Source organism: Vespa velutina, chromosome 19, assembly GCF_912470025.1.
Source record: "Vespa velutina chromosome 19, iVesVel2.1, whole genome shotgun sequence".
Lineage (NCBI taxonomy): Eukaryota > Metazoa > Arthropoda > Insecta > Hymenoptera > Vespidae > Vespa > Vespa velutina.
The window spans coordinates 3,915,400-3,940,550 of NC_062206.1; the positions used below are offsets into that span (position 1 = coordinate 3,915,400).

Sequence of the window (25,151 nt, forward strand, 5' to 3'; positions counted from 1 at the left end):
ACCTGTTCCTAAGACTCCTTCTTCTCTTCGTCCTCTTCCTCCTCTGTAAAATCTCTTCCATGGTTAGAGATGCTCCACGGAAGAGATATTAATCGCCGAGATATAATTACGCTCGTATCTTTTCTTCCCCTTTATTTTCGTCTATCTAATGCTTCTTACATTTTCTAAGAAGCATCCAAGTCATAACGTAAATCAAACAGTAAACCGACATACTCGAAAATGTTTTTCTACAAAATTTCTAATTCTCGTATGATCATTAAATCACTTTTATGCCTTGTCTTACGGCGAAGTTTCCTCTCGATAAAATCATCTAAACACGTGACGCACTGAAAGGAGTAATCATATTTATTTCTGATCATGTGCGACTAGATTGAATCCGAATACATTCTATTCTCTTTTATCTGTTTTTCTTTGTTTTCTCCTTCTCTCATACATATTGAAATGCAATAGAAATAAATTTTTTCGATTCAAACTTTTTTATAATCATTTGATTTGTTGACCTAATAAATCTCTTTGAAGATGCAGAAAGACGTAATCGTGATCGCACACGACATAAATCAAGAAGTCGCAAACGGCCAATGCGAATAGGTAATTTCCTAGTCACGTGTGAAAGTACCTTTGGAATCCAGCGCCCAAGCCGGTCTCCTGACCTTTGCCGTCCCGTTCGATGGAGTAGAACGAGCAAGCTTGTATCGGAGAGATGCTGCATGGCCATCTCTTCTTGTCAGCGTTCCATTTAGAAAGAAAGTCGGCATAATCTCAATAGAAGAGAACGAATTACGTATTTCTAAATATGTGAACATCAACGCGATTATTTTTTGATATGTATATATATATATATATATATATATATATATATATATATATATATATATATATATATATCAAAAGATATTCAAGACTTATCTTGAAAGTCAATTTAAAAAGACTTAATTTGTAAAGAATTGCTCTTAACCAGAGAAAATTTATTTAAAATGAAACGAACAAAACTTTTTCAGTTGTGCCAAATAAAATCGATGAAATTTCTCGAATTTACGTAATTCGAAGAAAAATGCACTTTCTTTTCTTTCTTCGACCATATCGACTGCAATCGATAGAAATGCGAAATGTAGAAACTGCTAACTGCGTAAAGCAATTTTTTTTATCTAGATATAACACCGATCATCGTATTGGCCGGCTGACTGCGGTTAAAACTCGCTGTCATACTCAATAAGGTCAAGACCTGCTTACGTAGCCTCGATCGAGTTTACTGTTGAACGCTAACGTTTCCAAGCTCTCATCGTTGATTCGATTTTGTCGAGACTCAGTCCTCGTTATTTTTCGACAGGATGACGAACCACCGGAAATCACGTACTGTGTGGTGGAACACACTGGTACGCTCACGCTTCAAGCAATGACACCGACTTTGCCAATGCCAGCTGAAGAAGAATTGAACAAGATGTTCCTTGAGTTGGTCGACGAGCTCGATTTGACGCAAGCTAATCGACAAGCAGTTTTGGCACTTCCGGCTAATAAAAAATGGCAGATATATTGTTCGAGAAAGGGAAATGGAACGCTTGAAAATGGAGGCTTGAGAACCACTGATCTTAGCGGGGATCCTGACGATTATATCGATAGGATCAGGACAATTGCAAGTGTAAGGTTAAATTTTATTTTTCACTTTCAATCAATTTTACTTGGATCCTAAATTAACTGCAATTGGCAGTTAATGTGACAATAATAAATTTTGTCGTCTTGCTTGTATCGGCGAGGAGGATAGAAAGAAAAAATGTATTAAAAATGGAGACAACCAATTGTCAAGGAAAAAATAAATGTAGGAAAAAATTGATGGCCCATAACCGACCAAGATCGCTTCATTTCAGAGTCAATTTCCAGAGGAAGGAGAGGATGCAGCGATACGAATGCGTCAAGTAGAAGCTCTGAAGACAGCTCTGAGAACTCAACCGCACAGCTTCGTCCTAAGGTTCATCGAACTTGATGGTTTGAACGCTTTACTACAGGTTCTAGAAAGAATGGACGTGGAGGCAGCCAATAGCAATCTTCACACAAGCGTGATAGGTTGTTTAAAAGCTTTGATGAACAATTCGGTCAGTTTTTGAGACTTAACCGATCGATAGTTATCACCCGTAACAAAGACGAGTTCGAGGGATTATCGAAAAAATTATTTTACAGAATGGCAGGGCACATGTGCTGGCACATCCCACAGCAATCAATACCATATCTCAATCGCTCGCAACGGAGAACATAAAAACAAAAATTTCAGTATTGGAAATACTCGGTGCAGTTTGTTTGGTACCTGGTGGTCATCGTAAAGTTTTAGAAGCTATGCTACATTTTCAACATTATCATTCCGAGAGAACACGTTTCCAAAGTATAATAAATGATCTCGACAAAAATTTTGGTATCTACAAGGACAATCTCTCTCTCAAAACGGCTATAATGTCCTTCATCAACGCCGTCCTTAATTATGGGCCCGGTCAAGTCACTTTGGAATTTAGACTCCATCTCAGATACGAATTGCTCATGCTCGGCATTCAACCGATTATTGAAAAATTGAGGAAATATGAGAATGAGACGCTCGACAGGCACCTTGATTTTTTTGAAATGGTTCGTAACGAGGACGAGAAGGAATTGGCTAGGAAGTTTGAAAAGGAACACGTGGACACTAAAAGCGCAACGACCATGTTTGATTTGTTGAGGCGAAAACTCAGTCACACGGCAGCTTATCCTCATCTTCTCAGTTTGTTACAACATTGTTTACTGTTACCACGTAAGTTTCAAAACGATTGAGTTCAAGCGACGGATTTAAAAACAGATTTAAATAGGATCATTGGATCATTCTCTTTCCATTCCAGTCGATTATGGTTCGCACCCACAACATTGGCTACTTTTCGATCGAATCGTCCAACAAATTGTCTTACAGACTGAAGGAAACGAAACAGGGATAGCAAAAAATCCTGACATCGCACCAATCGATATCAACGTGAAGGAAATCGTTCATCTATTAGCCAAAGAAGAGGAATTAGTTGCTGCCAGAAAGAAAGCTGAAGAATTGGAACGTGAAAATTCTGATATGTCAACGAGATTGGCTAAGAAGGAACAAGAACTTGATTTACGAACACAAGAGAAGGTAAGATTATAGAAACTTTTTTTACGATCAACTCCATCAAAAGTCCATCAAAAGTCCATCAAAGAGATCCATCAAAATCCCTTTTGTAGGAGGACATGGAGGCAAGTTTGGCAAGGATCAAGGAACGTCTGGAAAAAGAAACCTCGATGCATATAGAGACCAAACAGAGAATATCAGAGTTACAGGATAACCTCGAGATTTTGTCGCGGCAAATTAATAACGAAAAGTCCGAGAGGAAACGATTGGAACAATTGGTAGCATCAGGAAGTTTACCGGACGATGCCAAAGCTACTTTAAAGATCGTAGATGATGAGGTTCTTGAAAAAGTCGAAGCCAAACCGATGCCACCTCCGCCGCCTCCACCGCCTTTGGCACCGCCTCCTCCACCTTGTTTAATGCCAGCCGCTCCACCTCCGATGAAGGTAATATAAAATACAGTGTCTGAATAATGTTTTTAAATATATAAAATAGAATGAGAGATTAATCTTTATTATTGTTTTAACAGGTTGAGATAGTAAAAAACGTTCCTCAACCAAGCAACCCATTGAAATCCTTCAATTGGTCAAAGATACCAGAACAGAAACTCCAAGGTACGATTTGGTCCGAGCTAGACGATACGAAATTATACAACGTCATGGATTTAGAATCGATCGACAAGATCTTTTGTGCCTATCAGAAGAACGGTGTATCCGCTGAAGGTTCCATCGAAGATCTACGTACTTTGGGAAAGAATAAGAAAACTATGTCGGTGATCGACTCGAGAAGAGCACAAAATTGTACGATATTATTGTCGAAACTTAAATTGTCTGACAACGAGATCACCAGAACGATACTGTCGATGGACCAACAGAATATATTACACATTGACATGGTCGAACAATTATTAAAATACATTCCGTCGTCGGAAGAAGCTGCTCTTTTAGATATGCATCAAAAGGAATTACAAAATAGGGCTGATTGTTTCCTCTATCAGATTTCAAAGTAAGATATGCGCTGCTCTTTTTTTTTTCATTTCTTTTGATTTTCATTCTTTTTTATTATCATTAGAGAAATCCTCATGAAAATATTCTTTCAGAGTTCCTCACTACGAACAGAGACTTAGATCGTTACACTATAAAAAGAAATTCTCAGCTAGTATAGCAGAATTAACGCCAAGAATGCGAGCGGTTCTTGAAGCTAGTCGTCAAGTTGCAAGATCTAGAAGACTCAGGAAACTATTAGAACTGGTTCTAGCTCTTGGGAATTATGTAAATCGCGGAAATGCTCGCGGTAATGCTTGTGGATTTCGATTAGCTTCTTTGAATCGTCTAGTCGATACGAAATCTTCTTGCTCGAAAGGCACCACTCTTTTACACTATCTCGTACAAATCCTTGAATCAAGGTTCCGTGAAGTTTTAGATATTGAAGAAGATATGCCGCATGTTAGGACAGCTGCTAGAGTTAGCATGGCTGATCTTCAAAAAGAAGTGGCTAACTTGAAGAATGGTTTGCAAGACGTTCAAAGGGAAATTGGTATGTATGTGTGACAGAGAATAAATATATTTTAGTCAATCTTAAAAAAGAATTATCACACGTGTAATAATTCTTTCTTTTTTCTTTTTCTTTTTTTAGAATTTCATCGAGGCCAATCTCAGGTATTGCAAGGTGACATGTTTTTACCAGCTATGAGAGACTTCCAGGCGCAAGCCACATGTAGATTAGCCGAAGCTGAGGACTTGTTCCAAGATATGAAGACTAGAGTAAGAACAGATAATCTTTTACCTCTTCAGAGATGATTTTCATTCAAACAATCGATTTATCTTATTGGAATTTATCCTCGTTATAAAGCAGTTTCTAATAAAAATTCTTAGTTTTATTATCATTCTGCATGATAAATTGTTGTGAAAGTAATTCTAAAAACAGTATTCCTTTTTTGTAACAAATTAATTATTAATTTTAATAAATCAACACAGTTTGACCGAGCTGTTAGACTATTCGGTGAGGACTCTGCTGGTGTACAACCAAACGAATTCTTTGGTATATTCGAAAACTTCCTTCAAGCGCTTGCTGAAGCTAGACAAGATGTTGAAAACATGAGAAAGAAGATCGAGGAAGAAGAACGTCGTGCTAAACAGGAACAAGAGGTATCAAAAACGAAATTATTTAATGAATTTCTTGAAGATCACTTTTTCTAATCATTCTTTTTCAGCTGCGAAAAAGGACAATGGAAAGAAAAAATTCTCGTGAAGGAATATTAAACAGTATATCATTAAGTAAAAAGAACGAAGCTAATGGTAATCAAGGAGACAACAAAGGTGAATTCGACGATTTAATTTCTGCGCTTCGTACCGGAGATGTTTTTGGTGAAGACATAGCCAAATTTAAAAGATCTAAACGTAGGCCGGTAACACCATGTGGTCAAGAATCACGTAGGCATAGCGCTCATAGGGAAGATTCACGAGAACGACATTAGACTGTACGGAATTTATTTTTATTCAAGGATAACAAAAAACATAAGATAAAAAGAAGAAGAAAGAGAGATAGAGATAGAGAGAACAAGTTCATCAAATTTCGATACTAATTACATCGAAATATGACTTCAAAACTCTTTTAAAAGGATAAACTCAAATGTCAATGAGAATCCTAATGATTAATAACTACCCTAACTTGTGATTATAATTTTAGAAATGTCTTTATATAAATTGTATTTCACGATCGGTGCTACGTTGATCGTTTCCTAACATAATTCACAGACTGCGTAGATAGATTGTATTCGCTTTTTAAAATCAAAGAGAGAGAGAGAGAGAGAGAGAATGAAGATCCGGAATTAAAATATGAACTATAAGAATCGATTTTCTTTGTATATAGATCATGAAGTTTTCGTGTTTGTTTAGAAAAAAGAAATGTTCAGACCAAAAAATCTTACCAGCTAATACGAATCAAAAACACTTTATCGATGTTGATACTAAACAAAAAAGGGACTGATATAATTGTAACCCTTTTTTTTTCTTTTTAACCAATGTTATTCATTCAACAGGAAAAATATTGGAAAAATGGAGGCCTATAATCACAGCATTTGTTGTGTCGAGTAATCCACAAGTCTGAATTTTCTATTGTTGTATTAAAAAAAAAAAAAATATATAATACACCGAGAATTTATCATCGTCAAATTTTGACAATAGAATTCGATATTTAGAGACGAAAAAAGAATAAAAGAGACGAAAGAAACTGGAAATTAGTAAATCGCGCTGTATAGAAATCGGTGTTTTGTAAGCTTTTGTACTTTTGTAAATATACACTAATATCGATGTTTATTTCTCGCAAAAAATTTTTTTTCTTAAGAAAACATTTTTCTCGCGAGAATCTCGATATCTGATTTAATATATTAATTATATATTACGCGTCTCTTACTGATATCACTATGTATTAATATTTGAAAAAATATATCTAATAAAAGAGTAAGATACGAATCAAACTTTTTTCTATTGAGAGAGAGAGAGAGAGAGAGAGAGAGAGAGAGAGAGAGAGAGAGAGAGAGAGAGAGAAAGAGAAATCCCTTTTTACGACATCAATGCTGTAATTTACGCTTATCGTTATATAAATGATATACACATAAGTACGTAAACATATGTACGTTTTAAAAATTTGTAGAGCACTACGTATTTAATAAGAATTCATAATGGTAACGATGTTTAACTACAAAAACGTGAAATATACTCTCAAATGCACTTGCATTGAATATCAGTAAGTTAGTAACTATTATTTTTTTTATCATTTGATGCAGTATTGCGATTATTACAAATCATAACATTTTTTTCAGATGGCACCACTAGTCATTTCAGATGGCTAAAATAGATAATAATTTTTTGATTATATGATTTTTATATGATGACGACATCTAAGGAAATAGTATTATTGACTATAATTTGAAAATTCAAAATAACAACTATATTATCATCGTGAGGATGGTAAATGCATTTATATTGTATGTCGATAAGGTAGTAACTGCAATTCTCCTTATCATTTAATGCAATTTCCGAGGAAGAAAATTAATGCGACGCTTGAAATTTCACATTATAATTACTTTTTACTTCTGATATGATTATGGATATATAATACTTACATATAATTTTTACATATAGTAAATACAAATGTAGCTCATTCAATAACATAACATTGTTATTGCATTCAATTATTATTTAAAGTAATCAGTAAATATAATTGTAAAAAGATATTTAAAAGCACAGTTATAAACAAAAAAAAATATAATGACGTACTATATTTCAATCTGTGATTTCTTATTATACTTATTAATAATTTAAAATTAGAATTACTAATCTAATTCTTTACCTTATCTACAATTTTTATTTAGCATAAAACAGCAGTTAATTGTTGTTAATATTATGAAGCATAAGAATTGGTCAGCTATTTATCTATTATTCAATAAAAATAAAAAAATCTTAATACTATCATCATTTCAATTAGAATGTTGATTAAAATAATATAATTAATTTATATTGAAGAAACATTTATAACAATCTATAACTTGAAATTCACAAAATAATTATATGATAAAATTATTTCTGCAGTGACTTATTGATAAACTAATAAAGGAGAATTAAAACCTAAAAATATTATTTTAGAACCTGCAATAAAAAGGTTTTGAAATTTTGTGTATGGATATAACTGTAAAAGATATTATTACATAAATTATTTTGACATTCTTGAAAAATTACAAAACACTTTAAATATCATAGATTATAAATAATTAAGTACAAATTAGTGGAATGTTTATGCTATTAATGTGAGATAGTACATCTGTAATTGTATTATTATCATCTTTCATATAGCTATGTCAATGGAAAGTTGTGAGATATAATCCAGCTGTTGTAGTCGACATTCCGATCCTTTGTCCAGTTTTTATTTGAAGGCAAATATTGGGTTGGCAACTAAGTGATTGCGGATTTTGTCGATAGATGGACTTTACACTTTCCGCAATCACTTAGTTGCCAACCCAATAGTGAGTGGTTTGTAGTCTGTTTTGATGACAAATTGACGGCAATCAAGCAAGTGATGGAAAAATTTGACTGATGAAAAAATGAAAAAAGTCAACGTATTATGAAAATAAGAGAAAAAATTTGGAATAGAAAGGGTCCCCTTAAAACGCGGATTTTATTTTCATGAATATATTTCAAACACAACAATGTTTCGTCTGGTGTTCGCGGTCCCACGAAGATCGCGTTTAGTTATCAATTGAAATATATGGAGATAAGGTATACCTTTAAAGAAAATCTAATAATTACCTAAAATCAATGAGGACGTGTCAAATTGATATCCACCGGATAAATATTGCATTACATTACTGCGAAAGTAATTGAATAATTCGCGCTGCGCATGCGCATAGCATTACTTTAGATCCATTTCGTGCAATGTGTGCGTGTATATGAAAATCTAATACGAAATACGATATGTCGTGGCCAATTAATGAACAATTATTAATTAAATCATCGTAAAAAAGCAAAATAAGTATTTCGATATTGCAAAAGTAAAAACAATAAATACGATTAATGAAATATATATGATTACAACAAGGTTACAGTGTAACCGCTTTACTTTTGCGTGCTCCTTTTTAGTTTGCTTTTTTATTTATTTTTCCCTTAACCGCAACTATGCAAATTTCCTTTACCTATTATTAAGAGAGTTAAACCCGTACAAGGAAAAGAAATGATTGTAAATATAGCTAGAAGGAGTTATTTATTAAATTTCGATACTTTTATAATTATTTTGTAAGAAATACAAATATACTTTGTTTTAATTGCATTATTTTATTATTTATAATTTTCAATTTTATCAAGGTAAACAAAAATATTGTATATGGTGACTTAAAGAATGTTAGTATTTTAATGTAGGTTTCGACCGCAAGGTAGTGCTTAAAAGTGATACTAGCGCCAAAGAAATCAAGCATAATACGATCAAAACGTTCTATCTCGAGTTACCTCTTTTATAATTTTTTCTATGCCAAATATGGTTCATTTGAGAGTTAAAGCAGAAAGAGAGAGAGAGAGAGAGAGAGAAAGTATATTTAAATAACAACAATTAAAAATTTATATTGAGATAACTTGAATGTGATCAAAGAAAATAAAAATTTCTTGCTCATCTTAAAGTACATTTATTGCAGTTTTGTTGATAGCAAAGTTTATTAAGAAGACTATAAAAGACTACAAAGGTGAGCCTGCAGATATCTATATTATTAAATTTTCAACTATAATGACAAGCAAATCAAAAGTTTTAACTACATTCGTCCGCAACTACTCAACACCGAAACATTGGATTTCGGATGCAGTAAAATATGAAAACGTCACATATTATCCAAGGTATGGAAATAACAAACGTGTAATCTGTATCGCTATGAAACTTGATTTGGAACCATTGATTTCAGATCCCCAAATCATAAAGATCCTCCAATTATACCATCCAAGCTTTTAATGGTTATATTAGTAAAACCTTTTGCCGGCAATCCTTATTGGGAAAAAAATATACTTAAACAATTGGGTATTGCAGAGAAAGTAAGAAATTTTATAAAACGTTTTAAAATAACTTTTATAATCCATATTATTCTAATTTACTATTTCTATATCTGTATATAGGGAAGGGATCCTGTGATAGTTAAAAATATTCCAGAGGTATGTGCAATGTTGTGGAAAGTAAAACATCTTGTCAAAATTACTCCTATTAAATTACCGGACAAGCTGCCTAACCCAGATGATTTTGGTGGAGGTTATTTGCATGAAAATGGAACATTCTATGTTGTTCCCAAAATAGATCCATTGCGTATAGCGAGCACAGAAAAATTCGAAAATGATCCAAAAAAATTGGAAGCCTCGAAAATAATAGAAACGTTAAGATTACAGTGGTTAAATGGTACTTTACCTTAATATAATAACAAACATAGAGAGATTTGTAATTTCTATTAACAGGTAATATAAAAGTAGTCGCTGAACAAATAATATATCATTTATTCATGTGTCATACGTTATAACTTACAATTTATATCCTACTAACCATAACGTTAAAATCTCGTCAAATTTCCAGTTCTGTAAATGGTACGTTAGGACCCTATAGAAATAAAGGATGCGTGCCGCTTTAGATCAGTCGTGCGGTCCTATACTGCGATATTACATACGTTAAAACTAATTATAGAAAAGGAAGAAGAAACAAAAATGATATTAAGAAAATCTAAGTCTATCGAAAATATGTCGATTAAGACTCAATTAGTGGTGCCTTACATCGAAAGAGAATAAAAGTAATTTGCTAGGCCGTAATCGCATCTTTTGAAAAACTTTTATGTACTTGCGCGCATAATAAGCGTACTAAGCATACTGATAATGCCAGAACACGAGACCTTTTCTGCAACTCGAATATCGTCTGATTGTTAATTGTGCGCAAGTAGCCTTTGGAATTTATCATTTTATCTGAAATGCTAACATCTATAATGAAATCGTCAACTCGATATCCTATTTGTAGACTAATCTCTATGAGAAAACAACTCCTGATATAGTAAGTAAGTAGATTTGAAAAAATTCTAACAACATGATCATTTTGGAAGTCCTAGTAATGGAGAAAGAAAGGGGGAGAAGAGAGATAAAAGAGACAATAATCTCTCATTGTCCTATTTAAAATTCAAGTCGAACTCGATCGCCTACGACTCCGAAGCTTCCAAAATCGTCTATCTCTGGACGTATGATGAATGCAGATTGTATTATGCGTATTTGTAGTTTTCTCAGGCATATACATCTTTAACAATCTTGCTGCTCGTTCTTCTTGCGACCGATCATACGCTTTGCCGCTAAGGAAGCTCAGTAATTTCAAACTACGTCGTTTTATTCTCAAACGATTTAAAAAATTAGTTTCCGACGTCTCGATGGGATTACGACCGTTATTCTGACTATAGGATTCCTCTCCGAGCTTGTTGTTTGATTTTCTTATCATAAATTCTAATTGTTTTCTGTGATCGTACTGCGCATCCAACTTCCCGTGCCTACTTCCGTCGGTCGCAATCGCGGCATAAGCTTCCTTTTGCAATATCTCAAAACTTATTTTTTCTGCATTTCTGTTATTAGATTCCTCGGCTCTTCTCGCAACCAATTCCAATTCTTTCAAACGATCTGCCTCCTTGACATTCTTCGATGAGTCCGGCGATGTTAATTCGAGTTTTGAGGCTTCATCTACGTCGGACAGTTTTCTATGAAGATCTACAATTTTACGACGAAACTCTTCGTCTTCTTGACTCAACTTTGCAAAAATACGATCTCTCTCGATTACATCGGAACTCGAGCTGACGTTTTTCAACGTAGTCGATTGCAACCTCTGTCACCACCATCCAACTTGATGTTTTCCACTTCCAGGGGAATCCTCCTCTTCGAGTAAAGGCTCCAGTCTTCTTCTACTTAAGAAGCAACGTAGCGAGCCAAGGCTACCTCCGCCAAGTAATTGATCCATGCTTAGCTCGGGCAAACCGCAATCCTCGTTATCCGATTCTTGATCGTGATCTTCCTCCGTAGATAAATTCAGACCATAATTGTCTTCTCCGGAACCAGTCAAATTGCCGGTCCCATTTGGCGGCGGCTAGGGAAGTCAGGCACAGCTCGGGCTAATGATTCTTTGCAAACAGAGGGCAAGCGAGTCATGCAAAGGCGTGCGAAGCTTACAGGCTATATTAGATGCTTACAGGGAAGGTACGGGCTTTGACAAACAATAGCTACTATATTGTAAGAGCCAACAATCTAGGACCATGTAGTCACGTAATAGCAGGTATGTTTCTTACGATTGCATCGGAGTATTTAAAAGAGAAAGCAACGCATGTCACTGAACAAAGTTTAGTTTCGGACTTTAGCAAAAATATTTTTTATTTTTAGTAGAGACATAGATAAGAAAAATGGAAATTCTGTTAATAGGTTTAACTTTGTGATCATAGAAGCGCGTTACGCCACTATTCTTTATGCAAAAATATTTTTGACCAAAGCGTAGCCGATACCTTCCGCGGAATACAAGTGTGTGTATGTATATAGTAAGTACTAATATTATTAATAATTATTATAATCAAGTATATTACAGAGCGAGTGTGTGTGTGAGTGGGTAGCTCTAGAAATGATTACCGAATGTGTCGTAAAACTCTCGTCGTCTGGACCTCCGGAGGTTGGAGTACCCCAAATATCATCTCCCGAAGTTGCACCCGACGTAGTACCCTCCTCGTCGTTAGGATCGAGAGAAAATTCTGTCCTTTCTGGAGGAACAGGCGGTTGAAGAAGGTAATCGCCGACCCCTTCGCTAAATTGCTCCAAAAGAACCATCTTGCTAACGACATAATTACTAGCTCTTGCGGTCCAAGCTCTCAGACCCGAAGGTGGTGATTCTGTCTCACGATTTTCATCGTCTCCTTGCTCGTCCAGTTCGTCGTCTTGGTCCAAACTACTCATCGTACCGAATCTTCTCAACGTTCTACGTAGAATCGAGATTATCGTAGAAGATAATAAAACGGATTAATATAAACAGAAATGTTTATCGAATAATAGACTAATATCTACCTGTAAGGTGGTTCCCCGTCGCAATCGAGATCATCTTCGCTTCCATCTTCCGTATTACCGTCGACAGATGCATAATTTGGACTGTTACGTCCTGGACTATCGTGTAGGCCATTTCTTAATCTATGTCTCGCCGTATAAATATCTGGCGTAGGTGGCATGACAGATATTTTAGGAGGTAACGGAGAGAAAGGGTCTCTTGGAAGAGGCGGCGTGGGGCAGCCAGATCTGAAAGAAGAAACGAAAGAAAAAGGAAGACAAAGAAAGGAAAAGAAGAAAAAAAGAAAAGGAAATTTAATTAATTAATATTGGCACATGCGTAATACTCGGAGACAAACGTGATAATCTTAAATATGGTAAGTACTTCATTTAATACATTGGATTATCGGTAAGGCATATAACCTATGACATCGTCTACAGATGTTGATAGAACTCGTAGAGTTTTCTTTCGAGGATACGTAGCTCCCATTTTTTCTTGCCGTAATACTATTGGATTTGACTGTACTTAAACTGGCACTGGAGGCTGTGCTCTGTTGCTCTATGTCCGAATTCGCAGTTACGACTTCTTCTGCCGTCGTCGTCGTCGTCATCGTCGTTGTCATCGTCGTCGTAGCTTCCTGAATGGATCTTTCGTTCTTCTCTCCGGGTGCTCTTGCAGCTAACTCTTCCGCAGTCCATTCCTCGAGGGAGCCTTCGTTATCGGAAGGCGGTATTTGGTGAGAATTGCGCACCCATTGGGCCAAATGATTGTCCTCTCGCGTATTTTTCAGAATATCGGCAAGACTTTCATTCGAATGGCATTCCTTTTTTTCCTCGTGTTTATGCGAATCCCGTAATCCCATCTAATTTAAGAGGGAACGTATATTAAAGAGCAAATAATCCTACATCTCGAAATCCTTCACTTTTATGCCAATTCACCACCTTACCCGCGGACTTTCCATCGATTCTCTAACGTGAGCAAAGTTGGTACTGGTAATCGGACTCTCCTCGGGGCTACCAACACTCGATGTTCCACCATAGCCTGTATTTAGATAAATTCTAAAATACAAGGGATTAGTGTAAACAATGCAACTTGGTGACATAATGTTAGAATTAACTATAATTTAGAGTGTTACAATATATGTACATATATACAATATATATATATATATATATATATATATATATATATATATATATCTACGGCCCGAGTGATTCGGGCAACCACTTAGAAAATAAAAGTAGGCACTACTCACATTTGTCGTTGAAGCAAGTTATGCCAAACTGCTTTGAGCTCCGGACTGGGAGCTCTCAATACGATGACTCGTCTTCGAGGACGACTATGGGGACTACAACCTCCGCTGTTTGTCATTTCCGCCTGACCGTTCTCAGTATTACCATTCGAATTGATTGCCACCTGTAATCTGAATTCTGTCGGCCTCTTTCTAATGGTAAAACACGCTTCTGCAATATTGGCCAATCGCAGAGGTTCCTCAGTAACGAAAAGAACGCGATCCCTCGAAACGCGAGCAAAGACCAATAAGTCGGTAAGAAGGAGCGCCCACGATGGTTGCAAACGAGCCCGACCTTCGACCTTTGCTAGGGCCCCGCCAAAAAGCCTGTCAGATAGAATCAATCTGTCAGAAATTTAGTTCATAAATAATCATAAGTGACAATCAACTGACCATTGCCTTCCTGGCATGGCTAAAGTAAACGGTTTGCATTTTGCGAAAACCAATCGCGACTCGACTTCCTGTAAACTAAGTAAAGGTCTTCCGGTGTCTCGCGGTGGTTCCATTACGCCTGCATTAGCCGTTGATTCTCTATAACCTTGCGCCAAATCTCGAGCTTGCTGACAGTTTCTTGGCGATGCCAGACTCAATAATCTCGTCATTTCTCTAAAACGCAACCACAAATAAAAGTTATTCAAAGATTACTTAAAACTTATTCAAACTTTGGAATAAGCGCTACAATATTGGCGCGATGGAACTGGCATAGAGACGAACCTATAATGCTCTAAAGGAAGCAAGAGGATTCCCGTAAGGTCAGGCCGCCTTTTATGAGGAACGGCAGGTTCACAGACCAACTTAGCAAAGGCAGTATTCCGTCTGAGTGCAACGAGCAAATAACAGGCCCATTGCAGTCCACTGAGGTATCGTCTGTAAGCGGCCGTGATCTTAGGTACTCTGCAGAGATAGCTATCGGTACCGCCACCTTCGTCTCTAATCTCCTCGGATATCTTAAGTAATTCGTCTAGATTTTGAAAGAGGACCATGTAGTCCGCCGCAGAGAGAACGTCGCGCCTTTCGGCCAGCGGCGTCATGAATCTTGTGTGACCGCTCTTCAGAATCCCCCGGTATCTTGCCTCTCGTACCGATAACTCTTCCTCCGGTGGTGCATCCGGAGCAAGATTCGGAAAAACCTGATCACGTAGACGTGCAAGATTTTCGTCCTGTCTTTTCGAACTACTACCAATCGAGAGACCGCATGCATTAATGTCCTTACCTAAGAATATTCTTATTTTTCAATAAACTGATCAGCTACAAACATTATTGCGTATCAACATTATAATCTATGATCTTTAACGAAATTGTAAAAAGGGTAGATTTTTTATGTAATCGTATCCAAAATCTAACAACGAATCGATCTATATAGTGCACATATAGTTATATATATATATATATATATATATATATATATATATATATATATATATATATATATATATGTATCTATGTATGTATGTATATCGATCGAAGCGATCATGCGAGTGTAATATTCTGTTGCATAACTCATGACGAAAAATTTTGCTACAATATTATCTTTCGACCTGCATGCAACAAGAGAAAGTATCATTTCGACCTAATTTCATACTACGATAATCACATTCTCTCTCTTTCTCTCTCTCTCTCTCTCTCTCTCTCTCTCTCTTTCTCTCTCTTTCTCTCTCTCTCTCTCTCTCGCTCCCTCTGTATCCAAAGATGCATACACACCTACATGTACTCGTAGTTTAATGTCATGGCTAAAACACGGGGAATGGATGAGGATGTGTTCAAATAAATGAAAATAACAACGAGTGTAGTTTAAAACAAAACTTGTTGACAACAACAAAAAAAAAGAAAAGACAACCGAACAAAGTACAAACAAGATAATTAGATCATAAATTAAGAACACGCTTACCACAAGAAACGCGCGAACGATCGCTCTGAGAGTTAAGGAAGGAAATGCACTATACAAAATATGGACCGTGTAAAACAAAAAAAAGCGTTTATCAGTCAACTAAATGAAAAAAGAAAAAAGAAAACAAATACAAAACGTTCGCCGTTCTTTTCGCCTCGCGGTTCTGTAGATCGATTTTAACGATAAGGCGAATAAAATGATTGATGCTCCGATAATGCTCGGACACGTTCGCTTTTATCAATGAAAATCGAAACTTTTCAATGTCATCGAGCGGCAAGCGATATCGCGATAACGATAGGAACGAAAGAATCAAGCGGTTTTATAACAGCGGTATTGTCATCGAGCTCACACCAGAACGCCGATACCGACCTCGGCGTTGAACGCGACGGCGTGCTGACTAGCGGGACCGACAGTTTGTTGAAGAGAGACATTCATCGAGTTGGGCCTCTGCTGTGACGAATGAATGCCTCCCTTACGATAAACCTCAAGGATGAGCTGATTCGTTGCCGCCTGGATCAAGCCCAAAATCTCGTCCCTCGGTTTCGTTACAACGTTCGTTGTTTCGACGAAGACGACGTAATCGCCTGGTTTCAGACCAGATCTTTCCGCAGGACTTCCTGAATCGACGCGCTCCACACGTGGCGGTCTGCCCCAGGATAAAGAGAAACCCCATGGCACCTGGTAAATAAGGGACACATATCGATCATATCGCGATATTATAGAAACCAAGGCACACCTTAAATCTTTCAATATTTTTTCCACTCTTTCTTTCCCAATATATGTCGATATCGTTGACATCGTCGACATTGTTACTATAGAAAGGATAATATCTACATATGATACCTGATTCACAGCACTTTGTCTAATCAGTCTTCTGGTTACAGTACAAGGCGTTCTACCACCTCTCGCGGTAAAGCCTGGATGTAGAGGTAAGCCGGTCAGAGGATCGACTGGTTCCAACTCAAGATGTTTTAAATACGTCAAATCATCCCCACCGGAATTGTTGTTATCTGATTCTCCATCCTTGGATAAAGGCGGCGAGACTCCACATTCTTGTGGTACTCTTGCATAAGGGGTACTTGTATTTCGGCTGGATCCAGATTCGAGTGGGTGCCATGTTGCTTCCTACGATATTCACGAGCGACGATATATCAATCGGTCAATAAGTCAAACAACTGAGAAATATCATATGCTTCATCGATGTTTCTACATATACACGTATCAATGCAGTTATCAAAAAAATTCAAAAATTTTTAAAAGAACACCAATAACGATAAAAGCAATGCAATAAATTGCAACAGCGATCATTGTTCCTTGATATGTAACAGTAAAAAAAAAAAAGAAAAAAAGAACAAACATTAGACAAGGATGGCTGTTGCGATAGTCGAGCAGATTCTGCAACGATTCGTTGACCACTGGACTCCAACGAACCGGCTTAACCATGACCTTAAGCGAGAAGACCTATGAATTGCGAACATTACGAGAGAAATTCCATTTGGACGATTATATACGTATCAAGTAAGAACAAATTTACTTATCGATCTATTCCTATTCACGTTTTCGACTTTTTCAACTTTTACAAATTTTTCGCATTATAGATATTAACCGTTACCTTATCCTGAGACAAAGGTAGAGGTAAAGTCATACAGCCCAGCAGCTCGCTACGTCTGAAACAGGAAATAGACAAGAAACGAACATAAATTTTTAATTGCTTTTAGACGATCGTGTATCTACCGTAGTACACTTCCATGCTAAAACAGTGGCATTGTCACCCAAAAACGTGCTAAGCTAAGTAGGATTTATGTATGTGTTGGAGAAAGTGAGAGATTAGAAAGGTGAAAGAGAGAGAGAGAGAGAGAGAGAGAGAGAGAGAGAGAGAGAAAGGGAGAGAAAATATAAATGCGCGAGCGCAACGTGACTACCATTTCGCGAAGGTATCTACATACACATGCTATAATAGTGCAGATGTGACGAGAGAAGTGCACGTGGTGATCCCGATGCGCATGCTTCGAGAGAATCGATTCCCCTCCTACCGCAAAGAATACTCGAAAATCTAGATATTAGCTTAGATATTGTGATTGACCGTAGCGCTCAACCTTTCAAAACTAAAACTGATATGAAATGTTTTAGATAAAAGATAAATAAATAATATCGTATTTTTAATTTTGGCTACAACTAAATTTATTATATCCCTATCTATTTATCTAAAAATCCCCACCATATAAAAATTATCTATTGAAAAAATTAGATAGAATGATCGTCTAAAGCGAGAAACTACCTCTACCGTAACGTAAGTTGATGATAATTACATATTAAGAAAATATAATAGATTGGTTTAAATATCATAATAAAGTAAGTCGATAGCTTCGATATTGACTATTTTCCGATAATGATTATTATTATTACTATTTCCTTGAGCATGCTCACCTTGCTCGACGATCTCTATGCCAGACCGCGATATCCAGGGACGTAGATTTGCTGATGCACTGATTGATATTAACCGGGCAGGGCAATATTAAGGTCTCGTGAAAAGCGGGATTTGGTGTGGCTCTGTGAACCGCAGTTCTCTTAACGATTCCCTCACCGTTGATATTTTTTAGGCTGACCTTAACGTAGGCGTGAATAGGTCCCTCGTAGGTCCTCCGTAGATCCTTGCACCTTATCACTGCACGAAAGACAAGTATATATCGTTTTTTTTTACGTTTATAAAAAAGTTTCTATTTTATCGCCAACCTTTTCATCTCTAAGCTTTTATACATATACGTGTATATCACAAAACAGGAAATTAATCGTCCGAACGAAAAGGATCTTCCGATCTTAACGAGAGAGTGAGTGAAAGAGAGAGAGAGAAAGAGAGAGAGAGAGAGAGAGAGAGAGAGAGAGAGAGAGAGAGAGAGAGAGAGAGAGAGAGAGGTAGGGAGGAAGAAAAAAAGAGAATTTTCGAGGCTGTTATGACCGGATAAAATGCACGAAACACACTGGCGGTACTAATACACTGGTACCACGACCATTAACCACTTCGAAAGCCACTATTTATGCCTTGCGCCGTCCAATAAAGGCTACCAACCGAAGGAGAAATTTGTCGATATTTGTATAAAAACTGATTCATTTCGTAATACGCGCACTTTCACAATCTCTCCAATATGTTTGTCGCCTGTTTCGATAGATATCGCTGAAGTAAAGGAACGTGATCATTGTTAGACGGCTTGGAAACTAAGTGTATCCTTGTTAAACGCACAAGCCAGGATTTCATTTGAATTACGTCTGGATAGAAAATTCTCGACCTTTTCTATATTTATGCTAGGATGACCTGCGACAAGAATCAATGACGTTGAGCCTACTAACCGATATGAAAACTCTAGAAAGGTCTGTAGGTTACTGGTACAATACTGCTATTTTCTATGCTGCCAAGTGATAAACTCCTCGTTCTCTCTCTTTCTCTCTCACCCTCTCTCTATCTCTATCTCTTACGCAGAGAGTACTGTGCTCGCGATATGCGCATGTCCCGTTAAAAACACAGAATCAGCAGGAACGTATCCAGCAACTCCAGCAACTCAACCAACCCTACGTCCCCACTCGCTTTCTTTTTTCCCCTTTTATTTTCATTAATAAAAGGTAATGTAAATTGGCGACTCACCTCGAACTTGTATATGATTGGCAACGAACGAATACTCGATTTCGATAGATCCGCGACGATTCGAATCCGATTTCGATGGCTCGCTCTCCGGACTGTATTTCAAACATCTTCGAACGGTCGCGACCAACGGAGCTTCTGGTGTATTAGAGATTGAGTTTAAGATCGAATTATGATAGCCCTCTGTCAAAAACGATTTAGGACTTTCCAACTCCCATATAGTGCTTTTTCCATTATTCTCCGAATGCTCCTCTTTCTTACAATCATTCTTGAAAAAGAAGGACGATTTACTCGAAAACTGTTGATTTTGGATTTGTTTATCCTCCAAAGTAGAATCTAAGTCTGTCTCAAGGACGAGCTTCTTTACATTAGGATTGATCGCCTCTATCGTAGGATTATCCCTGTTTTCCATTTTTGATAGTTGATTTGATTTAGGACTCCCGCCAGAAGTTATCCTGATCATTCTTTTCGGTTTCTTACCCTCGAAAACACTCTTCTCTTTTCTCTGTTGCTGACGTTTTCTACGTATACCGCGCTGTCTTTTCAAAGTGAATTCACCGTCGAATTCATTGGTGATTGGCGACGTAAAGGGCCAAGACATCGGCGAGGGATCCTCCAAAAGCTGACTAGCCGAAGACACGGAACTATCGCTCTGTATCCCTATTTGCGAAATAGCAGCTTCGTCCTCATCCATCATTTTTGTATCGCATTGAATGATCGTCTCATAAGTATGATCCTCCTCGAAGGAGAAGGTTTCGTCTTCCTCTATAGTAACTGTACAACGACTTTTGAGTATCTTTTTCCTCTCTTCAATGTCACTCAAAAGAATCTCCGCGACTGTTTTGCCTCCAAAATTTGTTTCGTTTTCTCTAAATAATTTAAACAGACAAAGTTAAATATTGACATAATGCGTTTCATTACTTATGTATTTAACATAACAGAGAAGCAGCAGCAACAGATCTTACCTATTGAGAACTTCCGTAACCGTATTATCCATATTTTCAAATTTAGGTAAATCTTGATCTAGAGCCAGATTCGATAATTTCCCGGCAAGCGGAGTTTGTTGTTGAAGACACTGCTTCAAAGGACTAACAGCTTTGACCTTCTTGTAATACGGAGTTCTACTTCGCGCGTGAATCTTGGTAACCTTCGCCAGTTTAGATTGGAACTGTGTCTTCTTAGATTCCTCCAATTTTAATCTGAAATCATTCTTTTCCAGATACATTCGAGACTTATCTAACGGCACGAACTCGGCCTCCATCACGTCTTCGGGACTGGTGGCCATAGAAATCTGATGAAAAAAATCCGAAACGTGCGACTGCAAATTGGCACGCGCCTCGTTAAACATATTTTGCGGTAACTCATTGTTGCTTTGAAAATTTTTCGATCGACTCTTCAAAAACAAAGTTGGATCCGTTGGTAAAGTTAAAGCCGTTGAACGCTTACACTCATTTGGGAAGAACGTCAATGGTCCTATGTCTGTATCCACTCGCGGAGTACCTTGATAAAAATTCTCCAACTTGGGTGACCCTTCGAATCGTTGAGAAAGCGATTGTCGTTTTCCAATCCTTACATTGGTTTTCGTTGCCTTCAAAAAAAGATTCGATTATATATTCGAGAAAATATAGATTTCTTTCTCGAAGAAAAATTGATTCATCTTACTTGAAAGTAGGTTCTCAAATCGCTGCCATAACTACGACACCGTCTACGACGAACTGGCGTAGGTTTCGTTGTAATATTTTGTAGGTTCGATGTATGTACGTGTCTGCTTTGGGTACCGACGGCCGGTGGTGTGTTGGACAGATCTCGAAAAGGCCTGCGGGACGCCTTGTTCAAAGCGGATGCTGGAGCGTGGGGCGTCGAGCTACTCGCTGACAACGATCTCGAGACGGTCCACTTGAGCATCTTTAAAAGAAAGAACGAAAGTATATATTCGAGGTGAGAAGGGGGCTTTTGCTACGTGCATGATATGCATATAACTACGACTAACGATTGCAAGACCTTGGATCGATCTCTGTTCGTGCTTGAAATAATGATAGGATAAAGTCGACGACACAACAGAAAAAAGAGAGCATACAGAAAAATAACAGGAAAATCACATTCGATGACAAAAGAGCAAGGTTGCACCTGTCACGCAACATAAGAGAAATAACATAACAGGTGTAACTCGGAACGGTAATCAAAAACCGTTTGACGAATTAACACTCGTTTGAGCTTAACGACTGTTTAACAAACTATTCATTTGTTAACGTCACACGTTACGAGAAAGAAAGACAAAATCACATTATAGATAATTTTAAATACGTTTTATTATTTAAATATGCTCAATCGTCTAATCATAAACATTCCATCAAAGCGAAGGACGTTGATACCAAAAATGATGAAAAAAAATTATTATTACGGACATCAGGTTTTCACTTTTAACGGTTCCTCAAAAAAGTAAACGCGACTCATTGTTAAGTATAAAAATGCATTCATTTGCATACAAGCTGTCGCCATGCTGCAGACGCGCTTCTGTCCCGTAACACGCACTTTTTCGTTAACACACACTCTCTTTCCCTTTCTGTACTATACTCGAACATATAAATACAGGAAAGTAAGTACTGCCTTAGTGAACACCCTGAAAACACCGTAAACACGAACAACACATAAACGCTGGAAAGCACCTGCCCCTATGGTAAGACGCACAAGAACAGACATAGGAACCATCTGGCTTTTATAAACCCTCCCTCCTATGAGGTGCTTTCAATAAACGTCGAAATAAATTTGCAACATTCTCATTGACATTCGAAAGAAAATAAGAAAAAATTATTATCGTTGTTGGCCTAGCATCTTATTTACATCTATATATTTATACATATAACGCGAAATGACTCTCATCATTTTGTAAACTCAATATTTCACAATTTGAAACATTCTATCTTAAATTATTAGTCACTTTTGTTACTAACTTTCTTGCCGCTTACTAAACAGCTACGCGAATCTTTGCCAATCGCAACTTATTATACGTATTGCAACCTTCGCGTCATCATTGTTGTCGTCGTCGTCGTCGTCGCCGTCATCATCATCGTCGTCGTCATTGTCGTCATCATCGTCGTCGTCGTATTCACTCTCGTTCGAATGCAATATTATGCCTCGTATCTGTCACTTTTATTACCTCGTAAAACATCTCAACATTGAATATATCCTCATAGATTAAGTATGGTACAGTTGATTCTAAAACGGAAAACACCATCATGTCACGCGTATGAGCATTTTCTCTCAATTTTTCTTTATTTGAATATAGACGCTTCTGATAAGAAAATAAAACGTAAAGATATTTCAAGAAAGATGAACGTAAAGAATATGGATTGGTTCTATAAAAATATTAAATATATTATGTAAAGATATAAAGATATTAAATCGTGCTTCAGGATTCTTCTTTTCGTCTTTCTGCAACGTATATATGTATAATATATCCGTCATTTTTATAACTTATAAAACATCCTTACGAATTTTAAAGACGCAATCCGACCAGTTTGAAGGTTACAAAAAAAGGGATCTTTGCTTTACGAATAACAATATCAGGTCTTATCCAATTCTTTTCATCTACCTACCCTCTTTCTCTTTCCTGCTCTTGTTTATCCGAGGAACGAAACAGGATTGACCTCGCGCCATCGTACTACAAGTAAACGAGTAAAAAGGAGCGACGGTTGAGAATTACCTTGCTAACAATTTAAGAACGGTCCCTTTTACATAATTTATACGATTAAAACCCTTCTCGTAAAGACGGTTATACGCGAAACGAAGAAAGCCATTTGAGGGAATATAAATTCGAATTGTAAACCGAACTATTATAAACCAAATCGTCTTTATACAAATATATGACTTTTGCAACGAATGACTAATAAAAAAATAAGGAACAAAAAATGATAACGTATCTATAATAAAATAATAATGTAAGCGGTATTGATATTGTCTTGGTGTATATCAAATAAGAAAACGTACAAATAAAAGAGAAAAGGATAAAGGAAAAGCAGGTGATGACGAAGCTCGTGTACCTGATACCTTTTTCAAGATCTCACTCGATAACACATTTGGGAACACGAGCTCATAAATACGAGGACAGTTTATACTCGCAATATGGTCTATGTACACATCGCGAACGGTCCCAGAAAATGTTCTATTCATCTCTTTCTCTCTTCTCTCTTACATACGCACTTATGTATGTACGTTCTCCGCCTTTGCCTTATGAGATTCGCTTCTGATTTATATTGGATTGACCCTACGCACCTTTGCTTGTCTCGGCATGGTCTCGCAGACGAGAGAGAGAGAGAGAGAGAGAGAGAGAGAGAGAGAGAGAGAGAGAGAGAGAGAGAGAGAGAGAGAGAGAGAGAAAGAAAGAGCACAACAGGGAACGCAGGCAAGAGAGGGGAAAGACGATTTTCGAAAGGGATTCAAGAGTTCAACCGACGACAATCAAAGGCGCATTCATTCGAAGGCTACTCGCTTTTTGACGACTTACGAAGGAAGGAAAGAGAGAGATGGAAGAAAAAAGGAGGGAAAGGCGTTGCGAAAAGACAGACTTTAGAAGCACATTATTTGGAGCACACCTGCCTCCGTCTGTCTTCTCTTTCTCTCTCTCTCTCTCTCTCTCTCTCTCTCTCTCTCTCTCTCTCTCTCTCTCTCTCTCTCTCCTCTCTCTCTCTCCTCTCTCTCTCTCTCTCTCTCTTTAATTCCAATTCCCATCACTTCTATATATCGTACACAAAACGCATCGCCAATGTTCCTTGCTGTTTCTATGATCGTTGACATAAAAGACGTTTCTTATACAAACGAATCAATTAAATAACAAGACATTTACATTTTCTCTTTCTCTCTCTCTGTCTCTCTCTCTCTCAATCTCTCTCTCTCCCTCTCTCTCCTCATTTCGTAGATAGTGATAAAATTCTATTTATAGCACCAAGGACATTCAGAAAAATAATAAAATAGGAATAATGAGCGGAACAAGTTCTGTCGCGCCAATTTCTACCCATTAAAACGAAGGTATCTTTTAGTTATAGAAACTCTTATGGACTCTGAATGATTTATTTTTCAAATCAACTAAGAAATAGCAACTATGATCAATTTTACTCTAAAACGGTATCATAAATATATAAAATAATAGACAATTACAATTAGTAAATGAAAAATGATAGATAAAAGTTAGTACTGACTTTATCTTACTGGATCCCTGATCGTTGTAACATACATCCACGAATCCCATCAATTATCACTGTAATCGTATCACACTTTAAACTTGTGTGCACATAAAAGAGGTTAAATTTTTCGAGTGAACAACAACACGGTCGCAACACGAATGTGAATGCTACAACGGTTGGTTCTTCACTGACGTGGTGGGGTAAAGCTACGGGCCTTATGTAGGTAAGGTAAGGGTCCCTAGAGAAGGTTTTCAAACTTCCTTTCTCCCTTTCCCTTCCCCCCCTCTCTCTTGCTTTCTTTCTTTTTCTATCCCCCTCTACAATCGTGACCTAACTATGGCAACCATTCAAAATCTCCCCACGTGGACGATCGCAGTCGAAGATACTTGTAATTATTTCTACATATCAAAAAAGATGGATAGTTTTTCTTTTTTTTCGACAAAATTCAACATAATAAAATTATTGATTCGTAATTAAATAAAATCGAA

The 25,151-nt window shown here is 37.0% G+C and overlaps 3 protein-coding genes across 17 annotated transcripts in view; 2 read left to right on the forward strand and 1 right to left on the reverse strand.

Moving 5' to 3' along the window:
- Positions 1-6,579, forward strand: part of LOC124955654 (disheveled-associated activator of morphogenesis 1) — a 28,972-nt gene extending 22,393 nt beyond the window's left edge. For 8 of the 11 annotated variants that reach the window (XM_047510391.1, XM_047510388.1, XM_047510393.1 and 5 more), the window contains exons 3-12: positions 1,328-1,636; positions 1,863-2,087; positions 2,173-2,770; positions 2,856-3,130; positions 3,220-3,552; positions 3,636-4,111; positions 4,206-4,642; positions 4,742-4,869; positions 5,083-5,253; positions 5,319-6,579. In XM_047510391.1, the coding sequence (XP_047366347.1) occupies positions 1,328-1,636; positions 1,863-2,087; positions 2,173-2,770; positions 2,856-3,130; positions 3,220-3,552; positions 3,636-4,111; positions 4,206-4,642; positions 4,742-4,869; positions 5,083-5,253; positions 5,319-5,582 (3,216 nt within the window). In that variant the 3' untranslated portion in view covers positions 5,583-6,579. Of the gene's footprint in view, positions 1-519; positions 589-917; positions 1,215-1,327; positions 1,637-1,862; positions 2,088-2,172; positions 2,771-2,855; positions 3,131-3,219; positions 3,553-3,635; positions 4,112-4,205; positions 4,643-4,741; positions 4,870-5,082; positions 5,254-5,318 lie in introns of those variants that run through there. The other 3 variants (XM_047510389.1, XM_047510394.1, XM_047510395.1) reach the window with 3 other exon arrangements.
- A 2,534-nt stretch (positions 6,580-9,113) lies between these two features.
- Positions 9,114-18,019, forward strand: LOC124955729 (39S ribosomal protein L30, mitochondrial). 2 transcript variants are annotated; one of them, XR_007102944.1, is made up of 7 exons: positions 9,114-9,483; positions 9,549-9,675; positions 9,757-10,086; positions 10,202-11,595; positions 11,671-16,530; positions 16,734-17,367; positions 17,448-18,019. XR_007102944.1 is itself a non-coding variant. In XM_047510592.1 (3 exons), the coding sequence occupies exons 1-3, from the start codon at positions 9,377-9,379 to the stop codon at positions 10,042-10,044; spliced, it is 522 nt and encodes a 173-aa protein (XP_047366548.1). In that variant the 5' UTR covers positions 9,114-9,376; the 3' UTR covers positions 10,045-10,140. The 2 variants fall into 2 exon arrangements, 1 of the variants encoding a protein (XP_047366548.1); XM_047510592.1 differs by lacking the exons at positions 10,202-11,595; positions 11,671-16,530; positions 16,734-17,367; positions 17,448-18,019 and having other exon boundaries at positions 9,757-10,140.
- On the reverse strand, positions 10,106-24,915 carry LOC124955709. Of its 4 annotated transcripts, none has more exons than XM_047510542.1 (16): positions 24,679-24,915; positions 21,146-21,388; positions 20,449-21,071; positions 19,487-20,352; positions 18,277-18,514; positions 17,462-17,516; positions 16,693-16,974; positions 16,219-16,527; positions 14,676-15,091; positions 14,355-14,567; positions 13,926-14,288; positions 13,617-13,728; positions 13,093-13,532; positions 12,694-12,918; positions 12,265-12,607; positions 10,106-11,734 (listed from the first exon to the last, which is right to left on the reverse strand). In XM_047510542.1, exons 2-16 carry the CDS (start codon positions 21,386-21,388, stop codon positions 11,480-11,482), a joined length of 4,983 nt encoding a protein of 1,660 aa, XP_047366498.1. In that variant the 5' UTR covers positions 24,679-24,915; the 3' UTR covers positions 10,106-11,479. The 4 variants fall into 4 exon arrangements, with proteins under 4 accessions (XP_047366498.1, XP_047366499.1, XP_047366502.1 ...); XM_047510543.1 differs by lacking the exon at positions 24,679-24,915 and adding an exon at positions 22,435-22,992; XM_047510546.1 differs by lacking the exons at positions 21,146-21,388; positions 24,679-24,915 and having other exon boundaries at positions 20,449-20,682; positions 20,930-21,059.
- Between the last annotated feature and the right edge of the window lie 236 nt (positions 24,916-25,151).

Bases quoted from the DNA above. Each gene is read 5' to 3' on its own strand.
- LOC124955729 (XM_047510592.1), top strand. From the start codon at position 9,377: ATGACAAGCAAATCAAAAGTTTTAACTACATTCGTCCGCAACTACTCA. The intron at 9,484-9,548 runs GTATGGAAATAA...CATTGATTTCAG, and splicing joins AACGTCACATATTATCCAAG to ATCCCCAAATCATAAAGATC. The intron at 9,676-9,756 runs GTAAGAAATTTT...ATCTGTATATAG, and splicing joins AATTGGGTATTGCAGAGAAA to GGAAGGGATCCTGTGATAGT.
- LOC124955709 (XM_047510542.1), bottom strand. From the start codon at position 21,388: ATGCTCAAGTGGACCGTCTCGAGATCGTTGTCAGCGAGTAGCTCGACG. The intron at 17,517-18,276 runs GTGAGCATGCTC...TTCCTGTTTCAG, and splicing joins CATAGAGATCGTCGAGCAAG to ACGTAGCGAGCTGCTGGGCT. The intron at 13,729-13,925 runs GTGAGTAGTGCC...CTTGTATTTTAG, and splicing joins AACTTGCTTCAACGACAAAT to AATTTATCTAAATACAGGCT.